General features: G+C 40.3%; 1 protein-coding gene across 1 annotated transcript; it reads right to left on the bottom strand.

Moving 5' to 3' along the window:
• Positions 1 to 1,035: 1,035 nt before the first annotated feature.
• LOC146470332 (uncharacterized) lies at positions 1,036 to 4,245 on the bottom strand. The gene is made up of 2 exons (XM_085122438.1): positions 3,604 to 4,245; positions 1,036 to 2,867 (listed from the first exon to the last, which is right to left on the bottom strand). Exons 1-2 carry the CDS (start codon positions 4,117 to 4,119, stop codon positions 2,724 to 2,726), a joined length of 660 nt encoding a protein of 219 aa, XP_084978564.1. The 5' UTR covers positions 4,120 to 4,245; the 3' UTR covers positions 1,036 to 2,723.
• Positions 4,246 to 21,265: the final 17,020 nt, after the last annotated feature.

Below are 21,265 nucleotides of genomic sequence, written 5' to 3' on the forward strand. Positions count from 1 at the left end.
GCAATATTTCACAAAATTAAAGCCACAATGGCCTGCCACGTTTCGAACTTGGTCGCGGCTTTTGACATTAAACGAAACGAAATTGCTCAGATAGAGTTCGGAAGGAAAGCTCCTTGCTGTGCGCACAATTAATCGAAATTAATCATCTTTGCCCTTTACAAGTCACTCGTTCCGCGTATCGCTGCCGATAGATCAGAGCGCAAAGTGCATTTGCTGTCCCAGCGTGTCGTAAATTGTTCTCGGCACTCTCGCTAGGGAGGGATTTGTCGTTAGCCTCGGTTATTGTGATTTAGCGTTGGACCCCAGTGGCTTTTTGCTAATTTGTTGTCCTCGGGCTGTTGACGTGCTTTGCGACCTGGCGGTAATGTTAGGTTGTTTTATTTCCTTTTCTTGCTCACCTCAGGGGGCAAAGTCGCATATTAAATCGCGAGGTAAAAGTTGAACGCTTTCAGTTATCTTTTTTCGCTTCGTTGTAAACTACCCTTCTTGAGATTCAAACCAACGATATTGGTCAATCAGTTTTTTTTAAATTGCCCTTTTGGTTTCCGTTTGTTTTGAAAAGGCTGTCGTGGTTGCTTTTAATTTAATTAACCTTTTCGTTCCCAGGTGACGCGTTGTAACTTTTGAGTCTGCAAATCAAAAATCCATTAGTGTAGCCACGTGAAATTTTCAGTTTCCCGCGCTGCTGCGAGTATTTCCATATCTTTACAAACGAAAATTTGTATTTTTGGTCTGGTTTGAACGTGACAATTTGTAGCTAATTACTTTTATGACAATTGGGAAAAATCATAATTAAAAGTTGCCGACGATGGACTGGGAGTAGCGTGTTCTCTGCCTGGGCTAGCTGCACTTGGTTTGCGGTTTGTTCGCATTGGATAACGTTGGAAAGCACTCACTAATGTGTTCCGGTGTAACCCACCTACTTGAGAACTGCACTGAAACTCAGCTACCTTATAGCACGCTGTAACTGAAAGGCAACGGTTCGATGAGCTGAACATTCTAGGTCAAACGTGACTCATTGAGAGCGAACTATACTGTTTCAAAAATAACTTGTGCAACTTTAATCAATTTCTCCATTACAAATTCCATTATAAGGATTATATACCGAGTTGCTATATCATTCACCACTTGCACATCAAATTCAAGTGTTTTAATCTAATATCATTTATGCAGTGCACAGCACAAGTACAATTTAGTCTGTTCACAGACATTATGGAATACAAGTCGACCTTATTGGCCTAAGCTCGTAAAATTTCGCTTTGGATGATTGCGGGCTGTTCGAAACCGGTGAAACACGAGGTTGGCAAGGCGCCCAGCCAAATCAAATTTTGAGCAAATTACCTCAAATTAACCCAATCAGATAACACAAACATCTCTTTCTAAAACAAAAGACTTTTCATGCCATTTTTGTGTCACTACCTGTTTGAAATCGTTCTGAACGCACACCGCTTCCATCCTTCGCGCTGTAAAAACTAACATGCACCTAAATGGTGCATCCTTGCGTATTTATTTAAGTGGTTCTATAGCTATCAAATTCTCAAGTTCTTGAGTAGAATCAACTACTAACTTGACTTTCTATGTATACGGTTTGTTCAACGGACTCTGTCCTTACTTAATTCCAGCTTCATAATCCCGAAGTTGTTATTACATCAATACGCTTGGCTTTGCAAGCAGCTCTCCCACTATATAGAAAAATATTTCTTCGAGTAAGAGCGAAGGAAATTCTTAAAAACTCATTAGAGTTAAATTTATTGCTTGATTCACTAACGGCGATACCTTTTTTTTACTATGGCAACCAGCACTGAAACATGCAAATTCTGTGTACTTTCTGTATTTTCTTTCACCCGCTTTCTTGTGGTTTATTGTAGGCTTCTTTTTTCTCGACGCGCTCTAACATAATTGAAGTTTACCATGAGTTCATTTGTTTATTCAGAATATGCATATTTCACGTTGGACCCAAGCCAGATACTAAGCCACACTAATAAGATTCACCTACCAAACATAAAAGATTTTTCTATACCTTCATAAAAGCGAAGTATCTTTAAAAAAACTAAAACCCGACTTTTTCCATTTGATGGAAATGACAATGGCCGTGATGCGCAGCCGAAATTGCTTTCAATTCGAAACATTCCTTGTTGTTCTACTAAAATAACATCAATCTACAGAGTTCATTGAGAACTTATTACCATGCATGCAATCAATACTAAATACTGTAACAATATATGTATACTCGCTTACGAGATATCGTATATACAAATTTCCGTTATGGATAGATTGAAAATTCTGCTGCCAAAAGAGCAGCCAATTCAAAAGCCTCTAGTTTAACACTCCTACGAAATTACTAGTCGAACTGTTCACAGCTCGCAATTATTTACGCTATTGACCTCCAGTTGCGAGGAAAAATACAACTACCCCGCTGGATATTTTTTTACCTGCGTTGCTTTTTTCACTTAGGAAAAGAATCATTTTGTCGACAAACAGTGCTGTCCTATTTAACACGATCGATCTAATTCTATATACACCTTAAGCCAAACTTATTAAACTTTTTTCTTACAAAAAATAGACTTGGATTGTTTGCGCGGTACCAAACTAAATTTAACTATAAAACTAAACTAAACTAAACTGCGCAAACTCCGTCAAAATGCCAAAATCTTAGCTTACACTTATTCATTCCATTGTAATGAAGGGTTATCTTACTTGATTTGAATCAGAGTAAATCTGAATTAGTTGACGTGCCCATAAATGTTCGGCAAACTCACAGAGTTGTTGACGAAAGGGACCTCGCTCGGGTACGGAGCGATCTCTGGAAGGCTCATCAAGTAGGAGCTGAGCTGTTGGGCTGTGGCCACATTTCCCCTGGATAAGGCCTGCAGGAAAAGTAATTTAAAAGCTTAGTCAATTAGTACGCACGGCGGGCTACCAACCTGTAACGCAGTTCTATTTTCAATACCCCGGCCACAAAAGCCTTCATTTGCAGTGTTATTATCATTCATAATTTGACTGTTCCGCTTGGCTTGTTTTTAATAAAGCGCTAAGTGAAAGGTAATCAGAAGACTGCTCGGCTGCGAATGAGAGCGCGCGAGATACCTCAGTAATAGAAATCTACTTCTGAAAGTTGTATTTGTTTTGTGACGACGCACGTGTACCCGAAACAACCATCGGTGACAATGGGCAAATAGCTCTGCAGAATTTGCCGGCCTGCTCGTTCCGAGGTTCACATTTACGTAGCCGACAGAGCCATTCAGTTTTGTGGCACTTGAGTGAAAAGCACGCTGCATAAGCACTGCGCAGCCTAACATTAGCCCGATTGTCTCTTTAGTGGGGTAACTTGATCTCACGTCGAAACACTGGTGTAAATTTGATTACTTTTTCAAGAACCAAATTAACAGTTTTTGATGGCCTGTCATCTAGCGCGCGGTTGCGGTCATGACCAGTGGACTTTTTGAAAAACCGACTCTGCAAATGGAAGTCTGATGAATGAAAACAGAAAGCGCGCACTAACCTAAATCTCTTGCTTTCTTGGGAGAGCGTGGCCTTTTCCCTCGCCAGCTTAGCCTAGTGTTTAACATGATTGTATAAAAGCACAACAAAGCCTTTAGTTACCGGTAAATCGTAAGCGCCCTGTAGCCATCCAACTTGTCTCAACAGACGTGCCTCTCTCTCAAATCTGTTGCTCTCATTCAACACTCGCTGCAAATGCTTGATGTACTCAATCGCTGTACGCAGCGTCTCCACCTTAGACAGCTTCTTGTTGGCTGGTGTGGTCGGAATGTGCTTGCGCAAGGTCGCAAAACCATCGCTGACCAGTTTCACCCGGTTCCTCTCTCTTTCGTTCCTTCGCAGGATCGAAGCGTGTTCTTTTTTTAGGCATTGCGGCGTGCGGCAGCGTGTGCGATGCCTGTTTGCCGTCGGGCTGGAGCTGGGAGAACTGTAGTCACTTCCAGGTGCTGGAGACAAGGACGAAGCTGGTGAGCTCACGGGCGAGGTGGCTGGTGAGTCAAACGGCGAACCGTCTGACGAGGAGGGCGATGGCGTTGGCGAATCATAGCTGAGCTCTGATAAGTCCAAATCGTCCAGGTTTGGCAGAGGGAAAGTGATGTCCCCTAAGTTAAAATCCATCTGTGTAGTGCAGGGCGGTGACAAGCTGACGGCAGCGCGTTGCAGTCACTCGCTCTCTCTCTTACACGGACTGGCCTCGTCTCGCTCCACGCTGCACAAGTGCGTGCAAATACTATATTACATGAGACGCGTGGCGGAGCCTATAAAGCGGTTTGTTTTGTTCCTTAGGGACTTCACGCCTGGTTGTTGGGCAGACTTAGTGTGTGGGAGGGGCTCTGAAGACATTTAGCACAATGACACGTTAGGCAAACTAACGGCATTGAATGGTCTATGGCTTGTTTTTGTGCCTTTAATCTTCATATGAAAGGACGGGATTGTCTTGAGCTCTTTTATGCGTGCCCTGCGCGTGGCTTCGATTATAATTAGTTGGCGAACACAATAGCGGTGCGTGCTGTCATCAGATCCATAGAAATCTGTAACAAAGTCAACAAGCGATTCTTCGTGTCGTCTCTATGTGCCGATCAATAGCGAGCCAGACCTTTGTTTTATCCACGTGCCTCATTTCTCAGCTCTTTGCAGCTAATATTTCAGCTCGGAGCAGGCATTAGTAAATCCGGGCGGGACCAATAGGCAGCGAGCCCCGTCGTGAGATTTTGAAAGCGCACGGAACTGTTTAAAAGCTCATCGCGGAAAGAAAAAAATGTTTTCGCTTTCACGCCGAAGTGCAGAATACTTTATTCACAAAGTTGATTACTGTTTGCTTTTCGTGGAGCTACGTGAACTAAGCGCTTAATTTCTGCGGTAGGTTATTTTTGAATCCAAACCATTCCACTGCACGGTCTCCAAGGAGAGGGCTGAAGTATGCGCGGTATCTATCTAATTAACAACGTTATCGCCTTGAAATAACTACGAGATAGCACTCCAGAAACGTTGTATGTGCTTCATCAGAAAAGCTGTTAGGTCGATAAATTGTTTGCTATGCAAATCTTTCTTTTTCTATTCGTGCGCTGGTGCGAGAGAATTTATTGGCTCGTTGTTCAAATCGCCGCAAGTTTTGGTCTTACCATGTTCGCGTTATGCGTGGTCTAAACCAGTTCTTTTCTCATCGTAGGTTCAATTTTTCAACACATGATGCCGAGTTGTTCGTGTTTTCTATTTCCTTTAACCTAGCTTATTTACAGAGCATTTCCGACTTTTGACGGCATTCCTTCACTGCCGTTTGCTCACCGCTGCAAAGTAATGAGACGTAAAACTGTTTTATTTCAGAGACAAATATTTGCTTTACAAAGAATTCCTGACGCTCCCAGTGCGAGCTCCAAGGAAGCAGATAATCAAGGCACTTTCGACGTGGCACGCGAATGCAGCATTGAAAATTGGCTGCCACCACGACGCCATGCCAGCACTCAATTTAGATAGCAGTGCTGATAATGTGCTTCAAAATTATCAAGTAGCTAGCTGTCCTTGAGGTGGTAACTGAAGCGTGCCGTGCTAAACTAATTACTGTCAACACATATTTAGAATGCAATTTTCTATTTAATTTCGAGTTCTTTTCACTTTGCCATTTCATCACGCGTTTTGGGGCGCACACTCTGGGTCGAATTGAAAGGTTGTGTTGGCGAGCCTGGATTTGATACGCAAGCAAACAGTTCTTTGGGTGGGTTATTATTGGTAATACTTCCCACACGCGCCAAGCGCGTGCCCGAAAGTTTGTCAACGGTAAATTACACCATTGATTTACATTTTAACTCGGATTTACACAGTGGTCAGACGCGGATATTGATGACCTGGCAGCTTCCTGTTTTTAGTCAACTTGCAAATACCTTTATGGTTCTCTTGGAAACGGTTTTGTGAGCTGACAGACAGCATGGCCCTACGTGGAGCCATGATTCTTGAAATGAGTGCATTGTAAACTATTTCGCAAGTTGTTCTTTTTGTAAGCTTTTCCCTTGAATTCTGCCTTCTCTTTTCAATCGCATGCCACTATATACAGCAAAATACATCCATCATTTTCAGACAGCTACAAGTGTTAAACCCTCCGATATTTGACTGTTGCTTAACTGATGCATTAGTATAATAAATGCGAGGCGCGTGCTTAAACGCTCGATCGGTTTAATTCGCGTGGCGGTTTCACAAAGTAACGAAGAGGCACGCGGCCAGAGCCCTTGATTTGTCCTTCAGACATTTCTGCTAGCATCAGTTAATGGCTTTTTCCCGTAAGAGGGTGTGTAGTTTCCGTTTCGATTGATTGGTATTTACATTAAGAACGACGCTGAGGCATTTTCTTGATCGTTTCTTCCAAAGAGTTCAAAAGTTCAGGGGAAAAAATTAAAGAAATAAAATTTCCTTGGGCAAAATTTTGTACAGCAAACAATACCACATGAACGCACTGATCAGTATACTTTTATCTGATTGAAATCGCCATACCATGTATTTTATTTACGAACTTGAAGCATTAGTGCGTAATTATAGTGCTATAGAGAACATCTGCTCAAAAGCTTTCATTTCGCATATAAGCACACTGGATTTTATCTCTGATACAGACTTAAAAGTTGGATCACTTTGCAAAGCGTATTAAGCAGAGTGAAGCACTGCTTATTTATTTGCTTTATTTGAATCATAACACTAAAAAATTTATTCACGGATTTGAAACAACATCAGAACCACATTATAAGGACTACTCAAGTTTGGTCGCGTGGGTCGCGTGGAAGTCGGAACGGTTTAATTAAATGGCGCTCTATCACAAAAGAATCTCCACTGTTTATTTGAAAAACTTGACTTGCATTCACCGAACAAGAGACTTAGGAAGAAAAACAGTCTATTTATTGGAAGCTGTTTACTTCATCTGGTTTAGGTCTCCCCCGAATAAGTTGTATTTAATCATTCCATCTTGTTTTTTTTTTATAGCCGAGTGTCAGTTTAGATTGAGTGTGTCTTGAACTTCGAGACGCGTCTTGCGTGCCGTGATAATAAAGATATTTAGCCTGATATTAGGTGTGATAAATTAGTACTTGTTTACATCAGATCATCTTTGTCGGTGCCTTTTTAATTGTCGATAAACATCAAGTGGGTTCTCAGAGGCCAGGGTTGCCGATATTAAACTCTGTATTTTTCTGTATAGGAAAGTGCATTATCGTTCGTCGAACGTTGCGTATTTACAAGTGAAGTCAGCAAGAGCTAGCACCACTTATCAAGTGTTATATTTGAGTACATTTGGCATTCGAGAACAGGACGAGAGTGCTTTATGCATTCTTCTAGCTTTCTTAAATTCCCCAGAAGTTTTATGACAGTATAACATTTTCTTACAGACTCTCCACGACTCTCCGGTAGCTCGGTGGTAGAGCATCTCTGAACTAGTATTCGGAAGGTCTTAGGTTCGACTTCTGATAGGAACACTCGGATTTCGTTTTTCCGAATATGTCTGTGTCACTTTGAATAATACATCATACTTACATATCAAAACGTTAACCATCTTTTATCTTGGCCCAAAAATTTGGAATACTCTTCCAACATCAGTCTGAAGTTCTCCTACCCCCGGCTGCTTTCAAAAATCGATTGCATGATTTTCTGCTTTCTTGTCCAGTGAAGAGCACACACTTATAATCCCAAGCTTTGTTTTGCTGCACCTTTTTAGTCTCTCCTACATTTTACAATTAAAATAATATCAAGAGGATTCCCATTGTACAAGTCTTTCCTTCCTGGGGTCTCCTTCCCACTCACTATTTATTATACAATCTTGTAAACTTAGCTGTTTTTCTCTTTGTTTGTAATTATGTAAAAATGCACTTAATCTAAGTAAAAAAAAAAAGAAAAGAAATTAATCATATAGGACTAGTGCAATTCTGTAATTATGAATTAGTGGTGGGAAAAATGAAAAAAAAAAAAAAATCTCAACTCAATTGTCAGAACCACCATGTAATAACATTACAGTAACAACAGAACAGAAGGTGCTGTCCAACAGCTTTCATATGCTAATCATGCTGAATTTTTAAAGGATTTTAATTCGGTTATCAAGACAAGAACGAGCACGGTGACCCCCATTTTTTATTGCATTTTTGTAATGCTCATAACATAGTCATGAACTGGACCAAGTCTTAGACAATTTTAAATACTCCTTCTTTTTCAGTGGAATCACCTTAAAGCACCAATGTATATTTAACAATTATTTCACGGGCGCGGGTTGGATATGAGATGATAGGTATCCAACAACCGAAAGTGGAATGGTTGTGTTATTAAAAGAAACGAGATCAGTAAGATCGTGCTGATTTCATGTTTCAAGAAAGACGAGAAGCAATTTAATGGTCGCTATTTGTCGGGGGTGGCATAATGGCTTAGCCAATAAAACTCTGGAATTGCATTATCCAATGATTCTGTTTTTAGTAAAACATGGTATAAACAGCAGCAAAGGAAAGCTTGGAAGATGGAAGCAGCTATGATCACGAAGATGCAGGCGGCTACAAAAGGCTCGTGTTTGTTCAGGTGAAGCTTGCAAAATTCGCCGAAGTCATTAGCAAAGGAAAGAAGTGGTTTTGGGCGGCCATATTGGTCTATGGCGAGGCTATTGTATCACCCTCAGTCGAGGCAAACGTTTTGACCATACATACGCCCGTTTCGACTGGGGTAGTGCAACATTATCATAGAAGTTAAGGGATTTATCTGACGTCCTTTCAGCGAACATTCACCTTGTGAAATGTGGTCGACTTTGTAAGTCCAAAAACTAATTCCTCAACAGTTCTACAGTTTACATGAGTGTTTGTCATATTTTAAGCAAATGAACGTTTTATGAAGTCTAAGAGTACTGGCCAAACTGAAGCATCGGTGGTTACCCTTTAAATTGGTTCATATAGTCCCGGTATAGTTCAGTTTAGCACCACAATAGCCTTTAAGTTTTGTTTCAGAGTCAAATCAACTATATTGCTCATTGGACTATCGACCTGGCCCCAGTTGTTCAAAAAGGGGATAACTCTATCCATGCAGTGGATAAAATGTACTCCAATACATTTTATCCGCTGGATAACGTTATCTGCCCTTTGAACAACCGGTTGGGCCTGAAGGTCAAAAACCCTATTTGGGGCACCAGCATCGCAAGGTCGAGTGCCACTGAAATTTCAGCTTCTTTTCTGTCTTTCTGTACAACTTTTTTGGATTGCTGAATCGCTGAAGATCTTTATGTTTTTAATGTTCATCTGACACATTTCGTAAAGGCACTGTGGGGCAGTTTTCTATTAAAAATTCTGTCCACATTTAGAAAGTTTTGAAATGAAACGGAAAAGATCACGTCGACCAACTACACTCGCAGTGCAGTTCCTCAAATGCCACCTTGGCCTGTTAAGAAGGAGATGAAACTGGGAGAATTGCTCTGAAACTTGTTGGCTTCTTAAGAATGATACAGTTTTTCATGGCTACCACGGTCAGGGAAAGTCAGGGACAGACATTTTTTTCAAGGAGGGGAATCAGTTTATTTTTGGCCAGCCACTAGGTCTTCTGGTCAAAGGTAATGTCGTTCCAAAACGTATTTCCAAAAACAAAGGAGTTGATTTTTATCGTTACTTTATCGACGAAGGATTTGCCTTTGTTATTCATGCAGTGAAAATCGGTTTGTGGTCAGTGAATAGCGAGCAGAAAGGCACCTTTGAAACAGATGTAAGCACTCCTCACTCGCGAGAACTTGTAACAAACAAGAAGCATGGATGGGTCGTGGCTAAACCAAGAGAAGCGAACCATTATTTAAGGATTGGACGGCATTACGTACCTTAACTTTCTTAGAACCCAAGAACCTGTCAGTACCATTGCTCAAATGAAACTGAAAATGAATTATGCTTCGGTCCTATTTACTTCCAATATAGATAGGAAACACAGAAAAACACAATAGAGTGCGACATCCAAAGTACACATAAATACACAAACTCACTTAACTCTTTAAATGATCAACACAACATTGCATTTCTTTTTAACGATGCTTTTGTCTTTAAAAAGTCGAAGTTTTTATGCTAAGGGACGAGTCGGTATATTTAGGACCTAGTACGGTGCAATGTCGTTTGTATTTGAGCAGGCAAAGCGAACGTTGTTGTTTAACGTTTGAATATTTTTATTTGCATCTGCATGGAAGGAGAAATTAATACGAAATCTATGTTTCAATTTCTGTTCTTCACCTAAGCCAATATAGTTATCATACTGAGATCGCCCAGAGGTCAAACAGTAAAATAGGCGTACACGTGAACGGAAGGGCATTAGCATGAGAAAGACCATTTGCCCAAACTTGTTCGTACTTTTTGTTGTTCATTTTCATAATCAACAGTACAAAATTTAATCCGATGAGGTTGTTTTCAACTTTGGCTAAATTGTATATCGCCTTAATACAATTGAGCTCGGTGGTCAGAGATTTGAGCGCGGCAAACCCATTCAACTCGAGATAGTTTGGGTTAAGTTAGGATGCCCTTTTCAACACCGTGCACAATCTTTTGTTTTATGATCATGCATTGGCCACTTGTTTAAAGCCTTGTTATGGTTTGTGCAAAGTCAAGGCGCCCGCAAAACGCTAAAAAAATGTTAGGGGCAGTTGTCTTGGTGTTGCTGAAGATACCAGAATTCATACAATTCCTACCCCTATAATACGGGCACGTCTGTAATCCGCACACTTGAGTCAGTGCCTTTGGTGTGGGACTGTAACAAAGAGGTTTGTCAGCTTTCATAGACATTGCCTTTTACTAGGGCGCAATTGATTTATTCGCCGCATCTCAGGGGCGTCGTTGAATGTATTCAAGTCCCAGAAAAAACTGAAAATTCGCAGTAAATGACAATAATCACATGGACAAAAAACAATACACTTTACATTGGAAGGTTAGCGGCCTAAAGGAGGAACACAGCGCAGACACATGCCCAATGCGACCCGGCTATGAAATGCGGCCTAACTATCAGACTTGGCAAAACTTCCACCAGTTCTCGAGTTGACTTTTTGGGTTGTGAAACCACATATTCTCCTGTCCCCAGCTACCATTTATTGCGTTTCTCATGCATTAAGGTGATAATGCAGTCGAACACTCCAGACGCCACTGAGAAGCCTTGTTGTCGTAGACAGCCTTTAAGCAGTAAGCAATGGAAAGTTGCATTGCTTTAGTGAATGCTACGTTGTAGCAATTTCTAGTCGTTTTCGGTATGCCGTGGTATATTTTTCTTTGCGTCATTTTAGTACCACTGTCGCTTAAGAAATTCCACACATTATTGGAATCGTTCCCGCCATGTTTTTGGTTGAGGAGTTAATAATCTTTTTTGAACCTCTAAATGATACCAATTCACACCTTCTAACAATGGAAATATATGTTTACGTCACTAATCAATACAAAGCCTTGCTTTTGTATTTGAAAAAATCTTGGATTGAAAGTGGAACTCTAGCAGTGTTCAATTCTTTGGCCCGGCATCAGCTTTCTTTCAAAAATCCCAACCCCGATTACAACCAAGCCAGTTAACCTTTTTAAACAGAGACCTTAAGCTAATGTCATTATAATTAAAAGCGATCTTTTGTCCAAGCTGTAAAGACCACGATTGGATGTGTAAATTACAGATTTAGCAGCACACTCACTTTTCAATTAAATGAAGATTGAGTTTGCGTCAAGGGAGACGTCGGTGTGTTTCTGATAGTGTTTAGGGCATAACAATTGCATCCAAATGTTCAAACGTTCAGTGCGCATAATGGATGCGAAATGGGCATTTAGGGGGCGTTTAAAACACTCTTTGGCGTTGTGAAGGTCTGTCTATTCAAATGTAAAGCCTAGAGATAATTGCATGCTAATAGCCGCAAGTAAGCCTCTTTTGTGCCGCCGCGTTTAAATAAATTAGCAAAAGTTGTTGAATTTCCGAATGACTTTGTACAGTTAGACAAATTAAGCTCAGTGGTAGACACTGTCAAGTGGAGTCTCGGCTAGTTCTTGTGGTAAATTGAAGCCAAGACAAATATTTTCATCCATCGAAACCTCGGTGACCTTGTTCCTTTATTTTATTCCAGACTGATTGTTTTAGGCTTACTGATTGGTTATCACTCTTCAAACCATGTGTTGGATGATCCACCTAAAATGATTGAATCATGAATCAACTTGAGTACTTTTCAAGTTTCTGAGAAGCGTTTCAAACTTGGAGTATTTGAAGTCAGTCCATGTAATCTTATGTAATCTCAGCGCTCGCGCCGGAATGGTTGTCTCTTTGTTCTCTCTGGATTAAGCTGGAGGGATTAAAAAGTTTTTTTGGACCATTTCATATGCGTGCAGTGTAAACAAGCATTAATTCATTAGGCACGAAAATAGCAAAACCAATATCCAACGTGTTTTCTGCCAAAACGAATTAAGAAATGTGTCTACATTTGGAATCTGGAAGTCGCCAAAGCAATTACCGGTTGAAAACAGGTACGCAGATAGCGGTAAAGATATTGCATCACTGTCTTCAGTTTGCATTGAATGAGCTGTTGTTGAATTCATGTGAGATCGTTATCGACGAACCCTTGAGTAAAATCACATTGTTGGCCATTGTTTTGCTTGGCTTGGCTTTAGCTGCATTTGTCCGACCGTGTAATGTTTCTTTCCATTCATTCGTTGCTGCACGAGGGAAAAAATGCTGATGGCACTCTTTTCATTCTTAACTGATGGCTATTCGTGTTTAAATAGAGTTTACTACTACCACTGTTAATAGATAAAACATCAAACAAGCGCAAATGAAGCAAATTTTCTGAGCTTATTCTGTTCTCCCCAGAGGCCGGCTTTCGCGGTTCCCTTTGAGAAAGAGCCGTGTCATATTCAAACCAGAAGTAAAAACCATAGCCATTCATGGTCTTACACCCTGCCCGCGTTCAGACAATTGCAAAACCACACTTTGAGACCAAAATGGCTCAAAGACCATACTCTTTGAGCAGAAAAAACGTATGAGAGAATACCCGAAAAAGGCGGTTCCTGTTCGCAAAGGTAGCAACTTTACAGCGAGTGTCTTTAATCCATGAGATATTTCATCCACAATTCACATTGAACGGTTTTGTATTGAGTGTCACCGAAAAGAACTTAGGGCGCTTAGGGCAAACCAGTTCACTCATTCCTCAAACGGAATGCACCAATTTGAACGGCAGTTTATATGCCAGGGAATTGTTCGGTAATGCTGTCAACATAAAACATATGGTTTCCAAACTTTGCGGACTTGGCCCTTCATCAGTGGAAAAAAGTTTAGATGCCACTTTTTTTGTTTGCTTCAAAATTATGCACACTTCTCTCAGAATGTGCATTTTGAAAAATGAGAAGAGAAGAATCAGTCTTTCAAATTGGCACACTCCATCTACGGATCGACCGGTGTGGCCGGCCAGTACTGACAAGTGGAATTAGTGTTTGCCTTGACTTTGCTTTACTTTGCACTCAGTGTTTTTGATTAACCTGTACCCCTTTCTCAATCATTGAGAAGCAAAACCAATTGAAAACCAATCATGACTTGCTTGCACTCATTTTCCCGCGCTTTACGCCGGGTTACGTGAGTTCTGACTGGTTCATTGCGCTGCTTTCGTCTCTCGCGTGATTGGCCAAATCAGCGCTTGATCATTTTTCCATACATTCACATTCATTTCTTCACCGGTCACCCTCTACTCTCAAAATGACCAGCTCGTCGTTGCTAGATACGGCTGAGTTTAATTGAGAAGAGCATTGAATCGATCTTGTAAGAACATGTGCTCGGAACTGTTCAAACCAGAATTCTTTTCAGGTGTGATCTTCTTTTTCAAATGCTCAGTAAGTAAAGTAGCTGTTAAGGTATTGAATTCGTAAAACAATTACTTCCTGTCGTACATCCTTCCTTTTTATGGCTTCCCTTTTTATGGCTAATTACTTCCCTTCTTATGGCTTCCTCAGTGTGTTATGCTCTGTTTATTACTGATGTTTTTCGACTTCAAACTTAGCATAAAAGAAGCGTAAGTTAAAACTTACTTGAGCCGTATGTAAGATTTCGTATTTCAGTTTTCCGTTACTGAATGTTGAAAAGATTCTCATTTTGGTAAATCTGGTTCAACTAAACGTGTTTAGTTGGTGTAATTAGGGCACCAGTTTCATTTGTGATTATAATAATTGGGCTGTCTTCCACTAAGGATAATTTTGACAGCGTGTAACCACTGAACTGTAACATATGAGGGATTCACTAGTTTGAGCTAGAAATGTGATCTTATGCCCCCTCTTGCCATACGGTTCGGTTGGCTTCATTTTGTGTTACTTGTCACTGTGATTGGTTAACCTCTACCCCTTTCTCGATCGTTGACAAACAAAACAGTTCATGACTTGCTTGCACTCTTTTTCCCGCGCTTTACGCCGGTATACACGAGTTCTGACTGGTTCATTGCGCTGTTTGCGTGCGTTGTGATTGGCCAAATCACCGCTTGATCATTTTTTCCATACATTCACATTCCTTTATTATCATCTACTGTCAGCTCCCCCTTGCTTGATACTGAGTTTAGTTGGGAAGCGCATTGCATCGATATTGTCAAGGTTTTTAATTCGTAAAATTATGACTTCCTGTCGTTCATCCTTCCCTTCTTATGGCTTCCTGTGTTATGCTTTGTTTATTACTGATGTTCTTCGACTTCAAATTTCGCATAATAAAAGCGTAATGTGGACCTTACTTGAGCCCTATTAATACGATTTCGTATTTCAGTTCAGTCCGTTACTGAATCAGTGCCGAACAGATTCTCATTTTGTTAACTCTGGTTTAACTAAACGTGTTTAGTTGGTGTAATTGGGGCACTAGTTTCATTTGTGATTACAATGATTGGACTGTCTTCCTATAAGGTTGTAGCTATTGTACTATAACATTTGTGGAGTTAACTAACGGTTTGAAATAGAAATGTAATCAGTCCATATGCCCCCTCCCTCCATACGGTTTGCCTGGCTTCATTTCGCGTGATTCCAATACTTGGACGTCCAAAAAGTAACTGTCAATGTATTTCATTCATAAAATAACTACTTTCTCTTGTGCATCTTTCCTTCCTTCTGGCTTCCTGGTGTGGTTGGGGCACGTGTATCATTAAAAAGTTAATGAACCATGTCAACCGCATAATATCTAGCGGCCATTTCTTCGTACAGCTTCCTTCCGGCTTCTGATTCTAACCAGGAACCGGCAACCCTCATTTCTTATTTGAGTGTTATGACGAAGAGTAACAAGTCGTAACAGTGACAGTGACAGTGATGCAGCAGATTTGAGTTCGCTATTCTTGTTTTCAAGCTAATTATATCATTTCAAGGACAAATGCGATCACAGCCAGCGTGGGTCCATATTCTTGACGCAATCTATCTGAATTCTGGCTTTTAGTTCCCCCTACGTATTCATATACGACAGGGAAAAAACAAATACAAGATGTAGTTCGGCCGAAAGTCCCTGCATTTGTAAAGCAAATGAGATCATGAAACTTGTTTTCAGTGTTTTGAAATACAGTGTAAAAACGTTATGTTCTACTTCAATGTGCCACGCTTGATCATATGACTTTTGGCAGCTATACCTTTGGCTTTCCTTCAAGTACCGATAACGGATCGTTTTGAAAACGCTCTCCAGGGTGGATAAATTTGAAAACACCGGCTGTGTGGATTAATGTGGACGGCCAAGACGGACCCTTTTGAACATGCTACCTACCTACCTACCTACCTACCTACCTACCTACCTACCTACCTACCTACCTACCTACCTACCTACCTACCTACCTACCTACCTACCTACATACATACATACATACATACATACATACATATCCTTTATTTAAACACGCGGTGATGGGGTTTAAAGCTCAGAGCTTGTGGGGTCGTGTGAAAATAACTGATTACAATATAAAACTATATACAGAACAAAAAACAATTGACTACAGCAATTAAGGCATAATATGTAAAATATTCAGTAGCATTTGAAATCTTGGTAGTGCCACGGCAGCGACTGAACCGACTGTGCGCTAAAATCAAGTTCCTTAAAATAAGAGTCCTTTTTCACTTTACGATAAAAATCAGCAAACCGGCCTGTAAAGTGAGTCGAGACAGCGTTCCAAAGGATAGTGCCTCTATAGCTTATAGAGTTTTTCATAAACTTTGAATTAAAACGGGGGACGATTAGGTTATTACTCCTTCTGAAGTTGTATGCAGTGCGAGGTTTATTTGCCAGGTACGAGAGAGCCGCAGGTGCTTCACCTATAGACACCGAATGAAACAATTTGCTGACGTATTTAAAGTTTCTGGAAGTTCCTTATTCAAATTTATACTTATTAGTGTGGTCGGAAAACGCGATACAAAACAATATTGTGATGGACAATATTTGATGCACTTTCGGGGAGAAATGCCTTTTGAATCAAATCAGTTGGGATTACTGTGGGTCAAAGTTCTTCGTCACTATCTTTGCCAAAGTTCATAAATTTAACCCTTTTTAGTCCCAAAACGCTTTGGAAACGGAGCCGAGAAAACGATCCGCGAGAGGAATGGGGCCGAGTTAAAAGCGATTCTTACCTTCGCTGAACAATAACGCCAGCGTCGCGAGCCAATTTTTTTTTGCATCGTAAGGGACAGACAATTATTTTTTGGAGAGGGGGGGGGGGGGGGGGCTTATCAAGACAAGCAATTTCTTTCTGTTTTCTGTGTTTTTCCGGCTGCAGCTTCCTTACAATTTTTTGTGTGTGCAAACAATTTATTTACGCTTTTTAGCTATTGGATTTTTTCCCCCCTCCAAAAAAATAATGTTCCATCCCTAAGGCTACCGTGAATCTCAAATATTCACAGTTTTGACAATTAAATTCAGAGCCTTTTTGTAAAGTTTTAAGTTGTAGCAAAAATTATACCGTCCAAAAAAAGTCTCTCGTGGCACTTGATCTTACCTTCACTTGTAGCAAAAATTAATTTAATAATTTAGAAAGTTTTCTATTTGTCAGCAATATTCCCGGACTTCTTCGAGGTGGCATCCTTCAGCACAACATTCTTCCACTATGTTAGTGGACGAGCTGGATTGGTAGTTTCGACAAAGAAAACTTTTGGCCTCTTTTTCGTTCACCGTGACTGAACCTGAAAAAGAGGACACTTTACTCATTACATGTTTCGATTCCTGCATGTGGCTGTCGTCGTTTTTTGCTTTATACATAATCGAGATACTAGCTTCTTTTCTTCTTCCAAGAAACCCCACCTCCCCATGCTTACCTTACACCTTCTTCAATTCTTGAAATAATGAAAAGCTTCTGAATATGTAACAATCCTTTAATTTCTATCAGCTAGCGAATCCCTTTTTTTTGCGTCACTTGTTTGTTTACTACTTATTTAACTTTTATTTTAGTCAATTCAGTTGTAAACACCAAATGTATTTGTATTTAGTTTAGTATAGACATACCTACCCGCCTTGACTAGCTTCAGCTATTTGTGGGTAGGTATATAAACACCTTGTAACTGTCTATTTCTAATAAAGTGTGTGTGTTGTTGTTGTTACCTCCTTCAACAATGAAGATTCTTGTGAGGGGTCGTTAAAAGTAAATAAATAAATAAATAAATAAATAAATTGGCACACAATATGCAAGTTACAAATGATAAACAAGCAAATAAATAAATAAATATAAATAGATACGTAAAACACACTAACGGATGCGGTCATGAAACCAGTGCTTTGTTTTGAAAGAGTCCAAGTTCGGCATGGTGGCAATATCTTCGGGTAACGAGCTGCATGTCCTTATTGTGCGTGGGAAAAACGAGTACTATGAAATCAGAATGCTTCGAAACCTTATTCGTCTGCCAAAACGTTGGAGCAAGTCAATGCTTTTGTGCCTTTGCATATTTAATGGTGCTTGGTAAGATGAAACGAGAAAAGGTTTTTTCCGAGTGGTCTTTTCGCTAAAAACGCAAAATATGGCCTATGAATCGCGTCGCATGTGTTTCGTGAGAGCTTCAATTTTTCAAACTTTTCAGAGTGCGTTCGCCAGTCAGAATACATTTGTTTTCGATGTTTGCATTGCACGCGTTTCTTCGGGTTTGGACAGTAAGATTCAGTCCCTGAATAGGTTTTCTATCCGTTCCGGTAAATCTCTGCTTTATTGTTTTGTTAGTTCAAGATATACAGTCGAACCTCCGCTAACGAACATCTCCAGTAGGTTGACACCTCTCGTAAGCGGACGTTTGGTCATGTTCTCAGCTACATACAAACACTGCATTTTTAATTTTCTATAAGTGGACACCTCTCTTAAGCGGACACTTTTTGCCGTGGTCACAAGGGTGTCCGTTTACGGGAGGCTCGACTGTATTCTGTAAAGTTAACAAAATACCGAAGTGTGAATGAAATGAACTAAACTGAACTGGGTCTCGTAGAGCATAACAGTGTTAAAACTAACAGGGAGACAGAGTCATGTCGTTGTTGCCATACTGACGATACATGAGCTGAGGACTGCGAGGTGAAAAACAAAACACAGAAGAAAGCCAAACTGAAGCAGCTAGTCTTAAGGCTGGTTTCCATATGATCGCAGATCGCAGATCGCAATAAGGTCTGCGATCGCCTGCGATCCTGCGATCGTGATCGCAGACGATCGCAGAAGAGAGAACCATGTTCTATCTAAAGGCTGGTTTCCAGTTTCGCACATCGCAGATCGCAATAAGGTCTGCGATCGTCTGCGATCATATGGAAACTACTAGTCTGGGATCGCCTGCGATCGTGATCGCAGACGATCGCAGAAGATACAACCATGTTCTATCTCCTGCGATCGTCTGCGATCAATTGCGATTGTTTGCGATCTGCGATCCACGATCATATGGAAACCAGCCTTTAGATAGAACATGGTTCTATCATCTGTGATCCTCTGCGATCACGATCGCAGGATCGCAGACGATCGCAGAAGTAGTTTCCATATGATCGTAGACGATCGCAGACCTTATTGCGATCTGCGATCCGCGATCATATGGAAACCAGCCTTTATACTCACGTTTCAATCTCTTGTTTATTCCCGTATTGCAAACTGCAATGTAGATTTTCCCTATGTGATCACCACAATAGAATCCGTAAATTGGCCGGCGACCGACTTCACTGGTCTTCACAAGCTGTTCTGAAAGAAAAACGAAAGAAACAGAGACGATGTATACGGTCATAGGTACGTACGAGGTACTATAGCTATAAATTCCTAATTTTTAACTGAAATGACAACGCATTGTTTTATGTGTTACGTTCACGTCTCGCGGCGCTGAGAGACGCACTGACTCGGAGTGAATTGTTGAGTTGTGTAATTAAATGTATATTGGTAAGCGTGAATTGTTAAGAACGCTAAACGAAAAAGTCCCCGTGGAGACCTGGAAAAGGACAGTAGAGAGGGAAAGGGTAGTGTTAGTATTCAAGAGCTGGTGCGATGCAGGGGCTTGTGCGAAAGACCGAGAACTTTGGAAGAAGAGATTTCGAGGCCCCATCCCCCAGTCGAGGAGAAGGAAACAAATAATCAAATAAAACATAACAAGTCAAAAATTCCTACGTACTCACTGTAAGAAGTAGATAACTTGTTATTTACAGTCATGGCCAAGACCTGAAATTAGGGCTACATGCTACCAAGAAAACTTCAGCTAGCCGTCAGAGCGGGTCTTAAACCCGCGGTCTCAGGATTTCAAGTCGGACGCATTCGCCACTCGGCCACGCTGCCTGCATTATGATTTCATTCATTTTGTCATTCCGTACTACATCGACCATGTTTTGTAAATATAAATTTTGTTTTCTTTTTCTACAAAGCGTTATTTTAAGAGAGACGCTTAATCCGCCTTAGCTTTAAAGCAGAGATGACTGTTGCATGCAGAGTGTTAATAGGTCTTCTTCTTTTGCATACCATTTCAGTTATTTCCATCCGTACTCCGTTGTTTCACTTCTTTATTTGCAAAAATATTTTTCTTTTCTGTTGCCTCTTATGTCGTATTTAGCGATTTCCTTCCATGAAACGTTATAGTATATTTAAATAGGTCCTTGGGTCCGTACTTCACTCGGGACATTTGTCTGTTATGATATACTCTGTTATGGCATACAAGTGTATGAACAACCTAACTCCCGGTTATCTTCGTGAACGATTTCAACACCGTTCAAAAATTCACCAAAGGAACAACCGGAAAAATAATGACCTCACACTGCCCAAGGGCTTTCGCCTTCCATGGAACAAAAATCTACAATAATGTACTGAAGCATATCAGAGACACCGAAAGTCTTAGGGTTTTTAAAAGAGACTTTTTTTAAGAAAAGAATCTTTTTAATTCACAGATTTTTTTAATATCGTAATTTATTTTCTTTCTCTCTATTTTATCATCCAAACGTAAATAGTTTTCATTATTATTAATGGCGGAAGAGCCGCCCAAGGGGAGCTATACAATAAAGTATGTATGTATGTACATTTTAAAGGGCTTACATTTACCTCCATTCACGTGGTCCTTTGAAATAAGAGCAAACAACATGGCGAGCAACCATGCACTAATCCTTCCCATCTAAAGAAAAAGAAAGTAATATCTTGATACTTGAATTTTTCACTCTGTATGCTTGTGTCACTCACTGAAAAACTCATCTATTATTTATTCACCAGGCTAAGAACATAACATCCCATTTCTTTCACAAGTGATATATTTTTCATTGATAAAATAAATATAAGCATGCAACAATGGGTTTCCACCGGAAGTTAATACGCTTGTTTAAAGTGAAATTTCGAAGACAATAAATCGTCAGAACAAATTTGGCAAACCAGCGTTTAATGTGTCTCGTTGATCAAGCGCTACATTGATTTTTCTTTGTCAATAATGCCCGTTGACAAGACAGACTTCGCCATCGCCTCCACCATAATGGTTCCTCGAGTTCGTCCAGATCAACAGTTTCTTACTAGACATACCTTTATTCGAGGGCTTCGATGCTCTGTTTTCCTCAGCAGTGTATAGAACAAAGCAACACCAGCTTTAAAGTGGTTTTATATTGTGTATCACAGTAATTTTTAAAGAGTTATTATAACTCCAAAAGTGGAGGTAAAATTTTAGGTTAAAAATAACCATTTTGGGGGGTTATTTTAACTCCTTTTTTTAACTCCAGTTTTGGGGTTGTAATAACTCCAGTGGGGGAGTCAGTCTAACTTTAACTCCAGAAGTGGAGCTTTTTGAGGCCGGGTCATTTTAACTCCCAAATTTAACTCTAATTTCGGAGTTGTATTAGCTCCAATGAAGGAGTCACTTTAACTGTGAAGGAGTAGAGTTAT

Source organism: Pavona decussata, unplaced genomic scaffold (assembly GCF_977016875.1).
Source record: "Pavona decussata unplaced genomic scaffold, jaPavDecu1.1 SCAFFOLD_114, whole genome shotgun sequence".
NCBI lineage: Eukaryota > Metazoa > Cnidaria > Anthozoa > Scleractinia > Agariciidae > Pavona > Pavona decussata.